Source organism: Chelonoidis abingdonii, chromosome 1 (genome assembly GCF_003597395.2).
Source record: "Chelonoidis abingdonii isolate Lonesome George chromosome 1, CheloAbing_2.0, whole genome shotgun sequence".
Classification (NCBI taxonomy): domain Eukaryota; kingdom Metazoa; phylum Chordata; order Testudines; family Testudinidae; genus Chelonoidis; species Chelonoidis abingdonii.
Genome location: NC_133769.1, coordinates 29,018,727 through 29,035,787, shown reverse-complemented (window position 1 = coordinate 29,035,787; position 17,061 = coordinate 29,018,727). Strand labels below are relative to the sequence as shown.

Genomic DNA, 17,061 nt, shown 5'->3' with positions numbered 1-17,061 from the left:
CATGCTTCTTGGTATTGTGATGTAAAGAGATTGCATCAGTAACTCTCAGGTTAGCCCAGAGAGGAAAGTCTGGGTGGAAGAGAGAGGGGGAAGGGAAGTAGGTTATTTCCCTTTGCGGTAAGACTCAGGGCTCCTGAGTCTTGGGGTTCCCCAGGGAAGGGTTTGGGAGACCAGAGGGAGCCAAAACCCTGGAATTTTTGGATGGTGGCAGCGAGATCAAATCTGAGCTGGTAATTAAGCTTAGAGGTTCATGCAGGCACCCAGATTTCTGGACGCTAAGGTCCAGATTTGGGAAAGATGCTTATGATAACCCCCTCCAACACCCTGCCTTAAGCCACTCAGGGAAGGGGGCTGGGAGCACCCCCACACACCCAGCCCTGACTCCTGCACCCCCACACACCCATTCCCATATGCACCCTTGCACCAAACAGGAGCTGCCCCAGGTAAACGCTCTACGTCCCAACCCTGAGCCCCCTCCTTCACCCTAACTCCTGGCCAAGCCCTGCACCCTTGTCAGCCATTCTCTGTGCAGACAGCATCACACCTGCGTAGGGCTCTGCAACAATCACCCACCACTTAGATACTTAAGAAATGCATAGGGGAAACTTAGGCACCCACACAGTATTCAGAGAAAACATTGAGAACATTCCAACTTCATCACACTGGAGGAGAGGCAGCTCCGTGCAGAGAGAGATTAAAGAATGGGCTAGAACCAGAGAGAAGGTAGGTACCTGCTCTATGTGGGCAGGGGCAGGGAGGGGATCCTGTTTACCCCCTCCCCAGCCCTGCTGCACTTGCAGTTTACCTCCAGCCCCTCCCTTGCTCCAGGGACCAACTCTAGCTCCTGCCCTGCTGTGCTTTTGCCCCTGGTCCCTGCCTTGCTCTAGTTAGCAAGGACTAATCCTCCCCCCATGCCCCACTGTGCTCATCTTGCCCCTGGCTCCTGCCTCGCACCAGCTGGGGACCAATCTTTCCCCCCTATACCCTGCCCCGCTGTCAGAGTGGATAAAAATCAATTTAAAAAAAAAAAATCAAAATCTGATTGATTTTTTTAAAATTTAAATCAGGTTTTTTCCTCAAAAAGCATTTTATCAAAAAAATCCATCTAAAGATAGTTTTAATTAAGATACATTATAGCTTATCATGAAATAGGGATTATAAATTCTAATTATTCTATAGTATGACAATATATTCACGTAATGTTTAAGAAAGGTTTTGTAAATGAGTTCCAATAATTCATGGATTAGGGACCCAATCCTCTGGGGTTCTACAGGCTTCTGTATAGATTATTTAGGTTAATCTTTCTATCTACCCAATGGGACTCAGTGCTCAGTCTAGAAGATACCACCAGTGATGCTTAGTTTTGCAGTTCTTAAACTGGATTTGTGTCTCCAGAGGTAACATGCTTGTTAACAGCAAAAATGTTTTTAAATAAATAAATAGGTAGAGGTGAGAAATAACAGAACTCAACTTTATTGTCCCTCTGCAAATTAGTGTACACAGAGTCAATCCCTTACCTCTCTCTGAAAGTGCAAAGTTTCAGAAAGTTCAGTGTATAGAAGATTGTTGGGAGCGGAATAGATCTGGACAAGGAGAAGACTGGAAATAAATATGAGAAGCGAGGTACGTTTGCTTTTTTGTTAAAATATTGTTTGCTGTTGAAGATAAAAATCCAGAATACTTAATATTGTTGTTTTCGTTAAATAAATAAAACATTTAAATGTCTGTTTGGTGATGATCTCCTAATACAGCATGGCAAGAAGATCCTCCAAATATTAATGATTAACCTGTTGAATTGGAGATAGTTCACCTCCCAATGACTTCATAAATATCTGTTTCAATTACCTTTGGTAAATTAAATAACCAAATAATCATTCATTTTCTGATATAGCTGTAAAACTAATCTGAAAAGTTTTCAAAATAAATCATTGTTTAAAAATGTATAGTGGGTACCTTCTAAAAATGAAAACTACATCTATCTCTGAGTTGTGAAGGATATGTATTAAGGTTATAACAAACAACCAACAAGAATGCACTTTTATGTAGAAAACCATGATTACGTTGAGTCTCCCTGACTGGTGATTTAAATCACGATTTACATCAAATCCACCCTGCCTGCTATGCTCTTGCCCCTGGCCCCTTTACTCCCCAGGGGGGCCCACAAATATGTTTGGCGCCAGACCCACAAAAAGTTAATCAGGCCCTGGAGCTTCCGTAACCTTCCTAGGTAATTTGTTCCAGTGCTTAACTACCCTGACAGGAAGGTTTTCCTAATGTCTAACCTAAATCTCCCTTGCTGCAATTTAAGCCCATTGCTGCTTATTCTGTCCTCAGTGGATAAGGATAACAATTTATTATACTCCTCTTTATTGCAGCCTTTTACATACTTGAAGACTATTATGTCAAGGCTCAGTCCTCTCTTCTCCAGGCTAAACAAATCCAGTTTTTTCAATCTTTCATTATAAGTCATGTTTTCTAGGCCATTAAACATTTTTGTTGCCTCCTCTGGGCTTTCTCCAATTGGTGCACATTTTTCCAGCCTTTCTGGGCATTAAGGTATAGATCTCACAATGGCCACTCATTTAGGAAGAAGATCAGTGCTACAGCTTTTGCCTCATCCTGTTGCATCTTGCTTTTGCCTCAATTCTTTCAGTCTTCTTGTCTTGTTTCTGAGAAGCAGCCTGACCCATAGGTTCTCCTGCGTTATATAGTCAGTAGTCCCTGGATGCAACGGCACCAATGCATTTCTGCTGCATGAGAGGAAGGTGGGCTCATAGCAGCTGTGCAGGAGTGAGACCCATTGACCCCTGCTGTGCTCCCCTGTGCAGATTTTGGAGGTGGCATCAATACATCTACTCCTAATCCACTAGCCCACCTCCTGAATGTGGAGGAGGGGTACAACTGCCACAGGGATTCCTGCAGCCCTAGCACTACAATCACAGTCATGGAGCAGTCCTGCTACCTCTCCACACACATGGGGGGTGAGGGAGAGGAAGGGATTCTTTCCTCCTCACTCCCTGTGCTAAGTCCATGTATTCCTGCTTGGCAGAAGTGGCACCAATTCAGATATTTCCAGGGGGAAAGGCTTGGGGGGTGGGAATTCTGGTCTCCCCACTCTAACCCTCCTGACAGAGACTCTCTGTTCTGGTCCCCACTCGTCTGATCCCTAGCAGGGCTCCCCGGGTCTTTCTCTGACTAAGAGCCTCCCCTCTCTCTTACCCACAAAGTGCATGAGATGGTGCCACCAGGAGTCAAGTTCTCAGTGCACTTCGCTGTGCTGTGCTTACAGGAATACACTCCCCATACACCAGGTAGCAACACCATTTGGTCCAGCCACCCCTCCATCTGTATAAAGGGGTGGGCAGATCAATTTTCAGTGGTGTTGCCACCATGCAGCCACAGTGACTGTCTGGACCCCTCCAGCAGCAGCTATACCAATTTACAATGGGACTACTGCTTAAAAGTGGTCAGGCCTTATCCCTCCCACCTCCAGCTCTACCACCTGTGGAACTTTGAACAAATGTAAAAATCTTGGGGAAGGGCTTTGCCCCTCCTGCAGCCCTTCCACCTGGTGCCACTGCTTGGCAGGGGGAACAGGAGTTGCCCCATAATGCATATTCTCTCTCTGTATATTCAGAGTACATGCTTTCAAGATATTTAGATATCTTAGCTCATTTACAAATGTTACTAGGGCATTGGCGTGATTTTCATAACCTGTGAACATAAGACCAATGGTCCATCTAGCCCAGTATCCTGTCTTCTGACTGTGCCAGTGCCAGATGCGACAGAGGGAGTGAACAGAACAAGGCACTTTATTGTGTGATCCAACCCCTGTCACCCAGTCCCAGCTTCTGGCACTTGCAGGCTTAGGATACCCTGCACCTGAGGTTGTATCCCTGAACATCTTGGGTAATAGCCATTGATGGACCTACCTGTATGAACTTATCTAATTCATTTTTTAACCCAGTTATACTTTTGGCCTTAATAACACCCCCTGGCAATGAGTTCCACAGATTTACTGTGTGTTGTGTGAAGAAGTTCTTCCTTATGTTTGTTTTAAACCTGCTGCCTATTAATTTCATTGAGTGACCCTTTGTTCTTGTGTTTGCGAAGAAATAATATTTCTGTATTCACTTTCTCCACAGCTTGCATGATTTTATAGACCTCTATCATATCACCTCTTATTCATTTCTTTTCCAAACTGAAAAGTTCCAGTCTTATTAATCTCTCCTCATATGGAAACTGTTCCATTCCCCTAATCATTTTTATTGCCTTTCTCTGTAACTTTTCCAATTCCAATATATCTTTTTTGAGACGGGGCGACCAAAACTGCATACAGTCTTCAAGGTGTCGGCTTGCCATATATTTACGGAGTAGCATTATATTTTCTGTCTTATTATGTATCCCTTATTAATGGCTCCTAACATTGTTAGCTTTATTGACTACCACTGCACATTGAGCAGATGTTTCCAGAGAACTATCCACAATGACATCAAGATCTTTCTTGAGTGGAACAGTTAATTTAGAAGACCCCATCTTTTATATGTATAGTCGGGTGTATATTTTCCAATGTGCATTACTATGCATTTATCAACATTGACTTGAAATGTAACTCCCATTCTCCTTGGAAACTAGAAGCCTTAAATATGAAATGCAAATATCTAACCAGAGTTAAACTGAATTAGTTACCTTATTTCAAGCTAAACATTTAAATTCACTTTTAATTTTTCCTTACCTGGATCTCTGGCTTCTCCATCAAAGACAGTGTTTATCTTGGTCATTTCCTATGAGGAGACACACAATGTGAAATCAAGCCTGTAAAATAATTAGAGGAGGAGGACGAGGAGCGGTGATTTGGACATTTTTACCTACATAGATTGAAGCGGATTTATATAACCCACATGTTGCATTAGGGTGAGTTTAATCAGAACTGGCAACAAAAGCCATTGTGGCTTATGGTGTTGCTACCAAATGTTCAAAGGAGAATTAATCGGTTCTGACATGCTAAATGACTCCCAAAATACAGTCACAAGAGGGGCATTTCCAGTAGAGAAGGGGTTTGGGAATTCCTTATGGCAAAGCAAAGTTCAGATCAAGATACACACTTGTTTCCATCCTAACTGTGAAAACTCTTGTTCACATTTACAAACCCGTCTCCCCATTATTTTAATGCAACCAAAGGGTGCAATTCTGCCTTTCAGTTCTGGCCCATGTTGATGCAGAATGGAGGCATGATGCTTTCTGGAGAGAGAGAGCACGAGCACACACACACACACACCATACCTACAACATGCCAACGTTATTTATGGACGTGTAGCGTGTATCCTTTCTGTGACCAGGGGCTCACCTCCCGCTGGGGTTGCTCACGCTTCTAGCTGCAGTAACCAACAGTCTTTGTGTTGTGGGGAGCATGAGGATTGCATTTATGGTTTGGTCCTATGTGGAGTGACACACAGGGGAATAGAGAAGCTCATTGTACCCTTCCCTCCTTCCCCCAAGTTCACGCATCCACACAGGCGCAGGGACAACGTGGCTCTACATTTGAGTGTAATTTACATCGTAGTGTGAGGGAAAACGGACAGTAAGAAAGGTGTTGAGTAAGAAGCACAAGCCCCTCTTGTCTGTGGAATCTGTTAATATTGAAGGTTTTCCCACAGACCACACAGTTGGGATGGCTCCCAAAAGCTTCACACCACATTCTTTAAGGCTGGTTTTGGCTGTAACTGAGGGTATATTTTGGGAGAGGGCAGGGCCGGTGCAACCATTTAGGCAAACTAGGCGGCCGCCTAGGGCGCCTAGTGGTTGGGGGCGCCTAAAAGCCCCCTCAGGCGAGGAGGTGGAGGTGAGCTGGGGGGGGGGCGCGTGGACAGGGTTGCCTGCAATAACGAGGGGGGGGCACACAGGGGAACAGCTCCCCGCCCCAGCTTACCTCCGCTCTGCCGCCTCCGCTGAGCACACAGCTCAGCTCTAAGTCTCCTCCAATCAGTACTGCAAGCCTGGGTGGGGAGGAGAATTAGAGCAGCGCTGACGTGCTCAGTGGAGGAGTCGGAGCCGAGGTGAGCTGGGGCGGGCTACTCAGGCAGGCTTAGTTTCCACAGGAGGTCTCCCCAGGCAGGGTTAGCTGCCTGAAGTGGGGGAGATAGGGGGGGAAGTCTTCCCAGGCAGGGTTAGCTGCCGGGAGGGGGTGGAGAGGGGGGAAGTCTCCCCAGGCAGGGTTAGTTGCCATGGGAGGACGGGGGGAGAGGGGTTAGCTGTCACGGTGGGGGGGTAGCTGCTGTGGGAGGGGTCCCCGGGTGGGGGGCTGAGTTAGCTGCCGTGGGGTGGGGGGTTAGCTGGGGGGGGTGCAAGGTGGAAGTTTCACCTAGGGCGCAAAACTTCCTTCCACCGGCCCTGGGAGAGGGCACTGGTGACCTGCCTGGTGAGGATGATCCCCTGCCCCCAGCTCCATCTTTTGGCTTGTGTACTTTCAGGCTATCCTGGCTAGAAGTTTCTGCCTTCCCTTCTGAGGGCTTTGCTGCCATGTTATTCTCTGCTGCCAGCTCTGTGCCAGTTGTTCCGGCTTCTTGATTGCTTGCAGTCCCTGTTCTCTTTCCCTTCACTGCTGTTTGCTGGGGCAGTTGAAATTACCTGTGCAAGTGGATCCTTTATTCCTGGCTCCATTGATTCCTTTGTATCTTTCCATCTTCGGGCCCCAGATTTTGAATTGTATTCATACATTTTGCCAGTGACTGGGTAGGGGGAAAAACATAAACAGTTAAACTATTTCTCCTTTTAGCAGACCAATGGGAGGAAGTTTCCCTCAGTGTGTCAATTACCAAGGAGTAAATCTCATCAAAAGGTCTGGCAGCTCTGGTCAGTTTGGCAAGCCCAACTTCTTCATCTAAGTCCTAGATTTGCTATTTTAACTATACAGGTCTAGTAAAGCAGCAAAACTCCTCTACTGTGGATTCAGTTATAGAGGGGTGGAAGTGATTATCCTGGTTCACGAAGATGAGTAAGTTCTACGAGTATAAGGCACCTTTATAAGGTTATAGCTGTGTCCACACTAGGGCTTGTAGTAGTTTATTGGTTTAAAAAAATCCCGACCGCCCCTAACTGATGTAGATATCCTGGTATAATGATGTAGTATAGACCAGCCCTAAAATACACAATTGTCTAGACTAGGAAAGACTGTGTGTGTGATGAGTTTGCTACCTCGAAGTAGCTAACTATTTGAAAAAACAATTTGAAACACCACATGGCATCTATTGTAGACATAGTTTAACACCTTTAAACTCAGGTTAGTTGGTCCAAGTTGACCCCAGGCTCAGAGATCAGGTATCCCCAAAGTGCTGGGGGGAACTCATAGGTACAGATCCTGCAGTCTCAAATCTCTGGTACTTTAGTGCACTGTGCAATAGTGCTTTTTTTGAAAGTATTTCTAGCCTTTTGTAGACTTTAATAGTGACTCTTCCTTTGTACACTGGAAACAGGCATCCACTACTTCAGCTCATTTACTCTCCAGAGATCTGTAGAGAAATTTCCTGTGTCCAGTGTAATTACCTTATTGTTTAAATTACTCCTTACTTGTTAAGTGGACAAGGGACATGGGGAACTAGGGGAATTGCCTATAATTAAACAAACATTATTTTTATCAGGTATTGTGAGACAAAAAGTCTTGTAAGGATTGGCGAGAGAAGTGGCGGTTCTATGCTATAGTTAGTATCAGGCTTAATGGATCCTGACACATTAGTGTCATTTGGGCAATTAAAGATAAAAATTGGATCTCTCCTCACATGATTTATATGGGTATTTGCAGATTAAGCACTTTAGAATAGAAAAAAATAGGGAATGTCTAATAGCCCTAGATGTAGTTACCAGCACAAAAGATGCTGAGGTGAGAGCCTGAAAATGGAGATGGGGTATCATGCAAGGTTTAATTATTGCACCAGTGGAGTTTGAAGGACACCTTACCCCGCTCCTCTTGAGTCTGCTGAACTGAGCACTTATGAATCCAAGTCTTGCAGGTGGGATGTTGTGGCACTGTTCCCATGATGTGCTAATTCATCCCAAAAGAGCACTCACTCTGAGAATAACCCCAGTCTGCATGGCAGGTCTCATTCTCACCAGCACACATGGAAAGATGACTTCCCAAAACTCTTCTGAGATACTAATGTCCCCATACACAGCCAACCTCCTCGAGGCTGCAGGAATGCGCTTCTAGGGTGCACACACACATCTCTGCTGCCCCTGCAACGTTGTACTGCAGCATAATGCTAAAGTCATGGCATAGCACAAACGTCTTCACACTGTGGTGCATTTCAGATCCTCTGAACTCTGTAACTAGAGCCTGAACCCAAACATCTTTGTATTCGTCACCTTTAGATCCAATGTTTGTAGACATTGTTCTCAGAGCTGTGTCAGTCCCAAGATATTACAAAGACAAGATGGGTGAGGTCATATTTTTTATTGGACCAATTTTTGTTCGTGAGAGAGACAAGCTTTTGAGCTACTTGGGAAGAGGCAGAGCTCTGTGTAGCTTGAAAGCTTGTGTCTCTCACCAAAGAAGTTGGTCCAGTAAAAGATATTACTTCACTCACCTTGTTGCTTTAGAGCTAAGGCAGTCAGGAAAGGACATGTCATGTATTTGTGCACAATAGGTTGCTGGGCTGCTACAAGCAGGTCAGGCTCTTGTAGCAGGTATGGACTATCTATTGAGCTTCCACCCCAGACAGAGACACGCAGGGCCGGCTCTGGCACCAGTGCACCAAGCAGGGGCTTGGGGCGGCCAATGGGAAGGGGCGGCACGTCCGGCTCTTCGGCAGCAGGTCCCTCAGTCCCTCTCACAGGGAAGGACCCGCCACTGAATTGCCATCGAAGGGGAAAGCGGCAGCGGTAGAGCTGCCGCTGATCACGTCTCTTTTTTCTGCCGCTAGGGGTGGGAAAAACATTGGAGCCGGCCCTGGACACACGAGAGGTGTCCTCCATAAAATCCTTTAATGCAGTGCTGGCTATAGTTACTACAAGCTCAGATAAGGTATGTTACACATGACGCCACCTAATGGCTAAATAGTATAATAGGGTTTAGCAGTCCATGACAACACGCATGCTCTTCTGCAGGGGAACACTTGGAAGTTGCTCTTATAGGTGCCTAATCACTAGTGTGCACTTCTCTGGGTACATTTCAGATCCACTGCTTTGCCTACTTTGGTGGGCTCTCAACAGTTGTGCAGGAATGAGATCCATTGACCCCTGCTGTGCTTCCCTGTGCAGATTTTGGAGGTGGCATCAATACATCTACTCGTAATCCACTGGCCCACCCCCTGAATGTGGGGGAGGGGTACAACTGCCACAGGGATTCCTGCAGCCCTAGCACTACAGTCGCAGTCGTGGAGCAGTCCTCCTACACCTCCACACACAAGGGAGGAAGGAATCTTTCCCCCAGCTTCCTGTGCTAAATCCACATATTCCTGCTTGGCAGAAGTGGCACCAATTCAGATATTTCCAGGGAGGGCGAGGGGATTTAGGGAAGAAAATTCTGGTCTCCCCACCCTCACCCTCCTGACAGAGACTCTCTGTTCTGGTCCCCACTCATCTGATCCCCTAGCAGGGCTCCCCAGGTCTCTCTCAGGCTAAGAGCCTCCCCTCTCTCTTATCCACATAGTGCATGAGATGGTGCCACCAGGAGTCAAGTTCTCAGCGCACTCCCCTGTGCTGTGCTTACAGGAATATACTCCCCATATACCAGGTAGCAACACCATTTGGTCCAGCCACCCCTCCATCTGTATAGAGGGGTGGGCAGGTCAATTTTCAGTGGTCCACAGTGACTGTCTGGACCCCTCCAGCAGCAGCTATACCAATTTACAATGGGACTACTGCTTAAAAGTGGTCAGGCCTTGCCCCTCCTGCCCCCAACTCTGCCGCCTATGGAACTTTAAGCAAATGTAAAAATCTTGGGGAAGGGCTTTGCCCCTCCTGCAGCCCTTCCACCTGGTGCCACTGCTTGGCAGGGGGAACAGGAGTTGCCCCATAACGCATATTCTTTCTCTGTATATTCAGAGTACATGCTTTCAAGATGTTTAGATATCTTAGCTCATTTACAATGTCACTAGGGTATTGGTGTGATTTTTCATAATCTGTGAACATAAGACCAATGGTCCATCTAGCCCAGTATCCTGTGTTCTGACTGTGCCAGTGCCAGATGCTTCAGAGGGAGTGAACAGAACAGGGCACTTTATCAAGTGATCCACCCCCTGTCGTACAGTCACAGCACCTGGGGTTGCATCCCTGAACATCTTGGGTAATAGCCATTGATGGACCTATCCTATATGAGCTTATCTAATTCATTTTTTAACCCAGTTATACTTTTGGCCTTTATAACACCCCCGGCAATGAGTTCCACAGGTTGACTGTGTGTTGTGTAAAGAAGTTCTTCCTTATGTTTGTTTTAAACCTGCTGCCTATTAATTTCATTGGGTGACCCTTTGTTCTTGTGTTTATGTGAAGAAATGATAACACTTCCTTATTCACTTTCTCCACACCGTCCATGATTTTATAGACCTCTTATTCATCTCTTTTCCAAACTGAACAGTCCTAGTCTTATTAGTCTCTCCTCATATGGAAGCTGTTCCACTCCTCTAATCATTTTTATTGCCCTCCTCTGTAACTTTTCTAATATATCTTTTTTGAGATGGGGCAACCAGAACTGCATACAGTATTCAAGGTGTCAAGTATCAGAAGGGTAACATCTGATAATGAGGTTCTAGACTGATTCTTTCCTGCATATTTATACCTGCCTCTGGAAATTTCCACTACATGCATCTGACAAAGTGAGTATTCACCCACAAGAGCTTATGCTCCAATACGTCTGTTAGTCTATAAGGTGCCACAGGACTCTTTGTTGCTTTTTAGTATTCAAAGTGTGGGCGGGTCATAGCTTTACACAGTAGCATTATGATATTTTCTGTCTTATTATCTATCCCTTGCTTAATGGCTCCTAACATTGTTAGCTTTATTGATTACCACTGCACATTGAGCAGATGTTTTCAGGGAACTGTCCACAATGACTCCAAGATCTTTCTTGAGTGGTAACAGCTAATTTAGACGACCCCATTATTTTATATGAATAGCTGGGTTTATATTTTCCAGTGTGCATTACTGTGCATTTATCAACATTTGTAATTCCCATTCTCCTTGGAAACAACAAGCCTTAAATGAAATGCAAATATCTAACCAGAGTTAAGGTAACCAGTCCAGTTTATTTCAAGCCAAACATTTAAATTCACTTTTAATTTTTCCTTACCTGGATCTCTGGCTTCTCCATCAAAGACAGTGTTTATCTTGGTCATTTCCTATGAAGAGAGAGACAATGTGAAATCAAACCTGTGAAATAATTAAACAAGAAGGAGAAGCAGTGACTTGGACATTTTTACCTACTGGCTTGAAGCAGATTTATATGACCCACATATTGCATTAGGGTGAGTTTAATCAGAACTGGCAACAAAAGCCATTGTGGCTTATGGAGTTGCTACCAAATGTTCAAAGCTCTGACCTACTAAGTGACTCCAAATGTCATGTTAGAAGTACACAAGTCTCTATTATCCTGGAATTAATCATGTCATTTTGCTGTATCAGAATTATCAGAACTAAAAGAATTGAGCCTGAGCCCTGGTCTACACTACAGGATTAGGTCGAATTTAGCTGCATTGGGTTGATTTTATAGCAACCCCATTCCATTGAACTAAAGGGCTCTTAAAATTGACTTCTGTACTCCTCCCTGGTGAGGGGAGTAGCACTAAAATCGACCTTGCTGGGTCAAATTTGTGGTAGTGCAGACGCAAATCGATGTTATTGGCCTCTGGGAGCTATTCCAGAGTGTTCCAATGTGACCGCTCTGGACAGCACTTTCAACTTCGATGCACTAGCCTGGTACACAGGAAAAGCCCCGGGAACTTTTTGCTGTTTGGTCAGCGTGGTGAGCTCAGCAGCACAGGTGACCGTGTAGTCCCCCCAGAATCACAAACGAGCTCCAGCATGGAGCACGAAGCCAACGGGAGACACTGGATCTGATTGCTATATGGAGAGAAGAATCTGTACAAGAAGAATTCCGATCAAAAAGAAGGAATGCTAATATATATGCCAAAATCACACAGGGCATGATGGACAGAGCTACAACAGGAACAAATAGCAGTACCACGTGAAAGTCAAGGAGCTCAGGCAAGCCTACCGAAAGACAAAGGAGGCAAACGGTCACTCTGGATCAGATCTTCTATGATCAGCTGCATGACATTCTAAGGGGGGATCTTACCACTACCCCATCATTGTCCATGGACATCTGCAAGGGGAGAGTCTCACGCAACATGGAGGTGGATTTTGTGGATGAGGAGGAAAAGGAGGAGGAGAATGTGCAGCAGGCAAGCGGTGAATCCCTTCTCCCCAGCAGCCAGGACCTTTTCATCATCCTGGAGCCAATACCCTCCCAAGGCAGGATCCCCGACCCTGAAGGCAGAGAAGGCACCTCTGGTGAGTGCACATTTGTAACTACAGTGCAGGGTTTAAAAGCAATAGTGTCTAATGTTCAATTTGCCCTGAAGAATTGGGATGCATTTGCAGCCAGTACAGCTACTGGAAAAGTCCGTTAACGTGTCTGGGCATGGAGCGGGAATCCTCCAGCCCTAATGACAGCATTATGTAGCCTGACTAGCTCAAGATTCCTTATTTTCAATGCCTGCTTTCTCAGTGTTTAATATCACACATTGGGCCAGATTTAACAGGTCACATTGGTTTTCTTTTTCCAATGTCACTAAATAAAAACCCTGACCTGGTTCTCCTCATTTCCATCTCCTCATCCAATCCGTCTATAAATCACAATTCTTCCAAAATGCCTTTCCCCATAGTCCTTTCCTCAGGTAGGAAGGTAACAAGCTAGACAGTTGAAAATCTTTATCCTAAAGCCCCACAAACAAATTACAGACCTAACAAGCCCTGTTGTTTTAGAAGGGAAAATTGGGGTTTCAACTAAAGCAAACAGTTCATGAAAAATTTTGTTTCTGTAATATATTTTGACTTTTCCTTAAAACAAAAAACAACCAAAAAAACCTCCACCCAAATATCAAAATGTTTTTGGCCAAAACCTGAAAATGTTATATTCAGAAATCCCACCATGGTGCCTCATGGGAGTTATAGTTCAGGTGCATCATGCCTCCATTCACCTCTATAGACTGGGCTCCCCAGCCAGACTACATTTCCCAACCCCCTATATCAGACACAAGAATGGTGGAGTCGGGGTGGGGGTCAGAAGGGAGATTATTATCCAAAGACCAAGCAGAAGGAGAACAACAAAAGGCCTGTTTCTCCACTCAAACCAGTTTTACACAGTGTAAATACATTGACTTCAACAGCATTACTCCTGACCAGCAGCAGTGTAACTGAAAGGAGACTCAGGGTATGTCTACACTACAAAATTAGGTCGATTTTATAGAAGTCCATCTTTAGAAAGCAATTTTATACAGTCGATAGTGTATGTCCCCATTAAGTGCATTAGGTTGGCGGAGTGCGTCCTCACTACTGTGGCTAGCGTCTACTCACAGAGCAGTGCACTGTGGGAAGCTATCCTACAGTTTCTGCAGTCTCCGCTGCCCACTGGAATTCTGGGTTAAGCTCCCAATGCCTGATGGGGCAAAAACATTGTCACAGGTGGTTTTAGGTATATGTCATCAGTCTTCCCCAACCCCTCCCCGTGAAAGCAATTGCAGTCAATCATTATATGTTTTTTGTCCTGGGTTACCCATGCAGATGCTGTAGCATGGCAAGCATGGAGCCTGCTCAGCTCACCGCTGCTGTTGTGAGCATTGTAAACACCTTGCACATTATACTGCAGTATGTGCAGAACCTGGCTAAGAGATGGCATCGTGAGGAGGACATGGACACAGATGTTCCTGAAAACACGGGCTGCTTCCCACTGCATCCTGTTACTCTCACTGTATTTTATGTGTCTGTCCTGATTGTAAATCCTTTCAGACAGGGATTTGGGTGAAATCTTGGCCCCACTGAAGTCAATGGGAGTTTTGCCATTGACTTTAATCAAGCCTGGATTTCACCCCTCCTCTATAAAACACTCAGCACACTGTTGGTGGATAAGGAGCTTCATGCTTAGTAGACAGGTCACCAGACTGGGAGTCAAGACCTGCACCTATTTCCATCTCTACCACAGACCTACTGTGTGATCTTGGACACATCACTTCTCTTTGATTCCCTTCCTACTCTTTGCCTGTCTTGTCTCTTTAGGTTGTAAACTCTTTAGGGCAGGGATTGTCACTTATATATGGACAGCAGCTAACACACACAACAGGGCACCAGTCTGAGTTGGAATCTCAGTGTTACTGTTATATTAGTCATAATCCTACAGTCTTTGTTTAGACCAGATTCTCATTGGCTGAGTAAGATCTGTGGGACCAGAATCTAATATAAAACAACTATGAGTCCTGTGGCACCTTAAAGGCTAACAGATGTATTGGATCTAATATGGTATCATTGATCCACTTGCTAAAATTCCCATTAGTATTTCTAGTGATTGCTTCCAATTTTCCCTCTGTATATATGAAAAAACCTCAAGGATATGTCTACAGTTAAATAGCATTATTCAATATTTTTGAAATAGTGGGTTTGTAGAAAACATGTCTAGTGGCAGAAACAAACTATGCCAAGAATTCTATCTTGCAATCTCCATCATTGGCGTCATACAAAAGTTCCACAGGTTCTGTGACCATACTGTAGGACTGGTATGGCTCAAACACTGACTTTACTTTGTGACTTACAGTACTTACCCAAACCTCTTCTTTCTTAACTTTCTTCTTTTCTACAGGAAAGAAAATGCATATTCTAAGGGCTTGTCTACATTATGCACAGGATCGACAGACAGTGATCGATCCAGGGGGGTCGATTTATCGTGTCTAGTCTAGACATGATAAATCAACCACCGAGCGCTCTCCTGTCAACTCTGGTACTCCACTGGAGCAAAAGGCACAGGCAGAGTCAACAAGGGAGCGTCAGCCATCAACTTACCACAATGAAGACACCATGGTAAGTAGATCTAAATACGTCGACTTCAGCTACATTATCCATGTAATGCGTAACTTAGATCGATTTCCCCCCACCCTTAATGTAGACCAGGCTTAAGAAATCAGAATTTTTTTGACTGTGACACGTAGATATTAAAGACAAGATTTTCAAAAATGACTAGTGAGTTTGAGACACCTTTAAAAGTGCCTGACTTTCACAGGATAGGTGATCAGAACTTTCTGAAAATCAGTCCCCTTTGAGGAGTTTCAGGTTGGCCACCCAAAATTGCGAGTCACACTTGACTGTCTTGCCCTAGAAGTAGAGGTGAATAATTTGCCACAAATAATTTCCTCAATGAATTTTACTTTCCATTGATTGTTTGAAAAGATTTAGAAATTCACATGTATTCTTAATTCAGAATTACTCAGACTTTTTGACAGTGAATTATTTGCTTTGAGGAAGAAATTCCCTTCTGTGCAGACAGACAGCACTAGGGCTATGCACAACTGAACTCCCAATCAAGCCATATTCTGAGGATTCAGCTGCTCCAAAGTCCTTGTGTTGGCCCTCTGCAGGAGAGTAAATTTTACCTGTGGGGAATATTTGAACTAAAATGTAGCTTTCATGAGTATTTTCACTTGTAAAGCTCTTGCACTTGCAAGTTCATGGAAGTCAAACAAGAAAGTGTTGCAAACCCAATTAAGCAAAATTCTGATTTGAAAAATGGATTGGATATTTACAATCTCTTTCCCCCACCCGACCCCCATTTTCACTCATTCTGAGTTAGTAGTGAGCATAGGCGCCAACTTTCTAAAGTGCCGGGGTGGGAGGGGTGCTCCCCCCGGCTTCTCCCCAGAACCCCCCCACTCCACCCCTTCTCTCAAGGCCACACCCCCTCCCCACCTCTTCTTGCCCTATTGTGACCCCTGCCCCAAGCGCGACCTACCTGCCAGTGGCAGCTGCTAATCAGCGCCTTCCTCTGCCCCACAGCGCCTGCTGCATGTCGCAGAACAGCTGATCCACAGTGGCAAGAGTCACTGGGAGGGAGGAGGAGGTGTTGATTGGCAGGGCTGCCGACAGGCAAGAGGCACTGAGGAAAGGAGGAGGTGCTGATAGGGGAGCTGCCAGTGGGTGCTCAGCACCTACCTTTTTTTTCCTATGGGTCAGAGTCAGGGCCAATAGTAGGGAGGCTGGGCTTCTCTACAGTACAGACCCATGGATGCTGCCCAATTTCAAGGGTGCATGCTGCCTCTACATTTCTGCATTTCCATTTTTGTTCCCTGCTTTGAGGCTTTTTTAAAAATCTCCCTTCAAACAACACCTCCAGCCACCAACAGGCTCTGTTGGTTGGCATGTGATGGCCTAAAATGTATAATTACTACAGATGGGTCTGAGCCTGAACAATTACTTCAAGCCATCTTCCTTTTCCCCTCACCGCCTCAACTTTTGGGTGCTCAACTTGAGACAACTTGAAGGAACCCAATTTTTCAGAAAGTACCAAGCATCCAGCCTCTGAAAAATCAGGCACCTCTAAGGGTCTAAAACCAGGCACCCAAAATCCTTTGTTATAGGTGAGAATCATTACTTCCAAATTGGGAAGGCCTGGTTGTGTGTCCAGTGTCCAGAAGCTGGTTGTTACTGAGTCAGCTCAACCTATATTTAGAAGATTGAACTAATGAAAAGTGCTGGTAAGGCTAATTGGAAAACAGTTAATAAATTCCTGCCCCACCATGCCAGAGCACTAGGCTATACCAGGCTTGTTCTTTACTCAACAATTTCATAGATTTTTAAGACCAGAAGGGACCATTAGATCATCTATTGTGACCTTCTGTATTAGCACAGGCCATATAATTTCACCCAGTTATCCCTGTACTTGGATTATTTATCTGAAAATGGAATTACAAATTTCTCTGACTAAGGTTATGTCTACCCTACACACTCGGGGTGTGATCCCCAGCTTGTGTACACATATCAGTGCTAGCTCTCATCTGAACTAGCATGCTAAAAATAGTAGCGTAGCCA

The 17,061-nt window shown here is 45.0% G+C and overlaps 1 protein-coding gene across 5 annotated transcripts in view; it reads right to left on the bottom strand.

Moving 5' to 3' along the window:
- CDHR3 (cadherin related family member 3) overlaps positions 1 to 17,061 on the bottom strand; it is an 83,862-nt gene that overhangs the window by 3,381 nt on the left and 63,420 nt on the right. For all 5 annotated transcript variants that reach the window (XM_032787318.2, XM_075064750.1, XM_075064743.1 and 2 more), the window contains 4 exons: positions 14,805 to 14,836; positions 11,282 to 11,330; positions 6,628 to 6,728; positions 4,736 to 4,784 (listed from right to left, as the gene is read on the bottom strand). In XM_032787318.2, the coding sequence (XP_032643209.1) occupies positions 4,736 to 4,784; positions 6,628 to 6,728; positions 11,282 to 11,330; positions 14,805 to 14,836 (231 nt within the window). The remainder of the gene's footprint in view (positions 1 to 4,735; positions 4,785 to 6,627; positions 6,729 to 11,281; positions 11,331 to 14,804; positions 14,837 to 17,061) is intronic.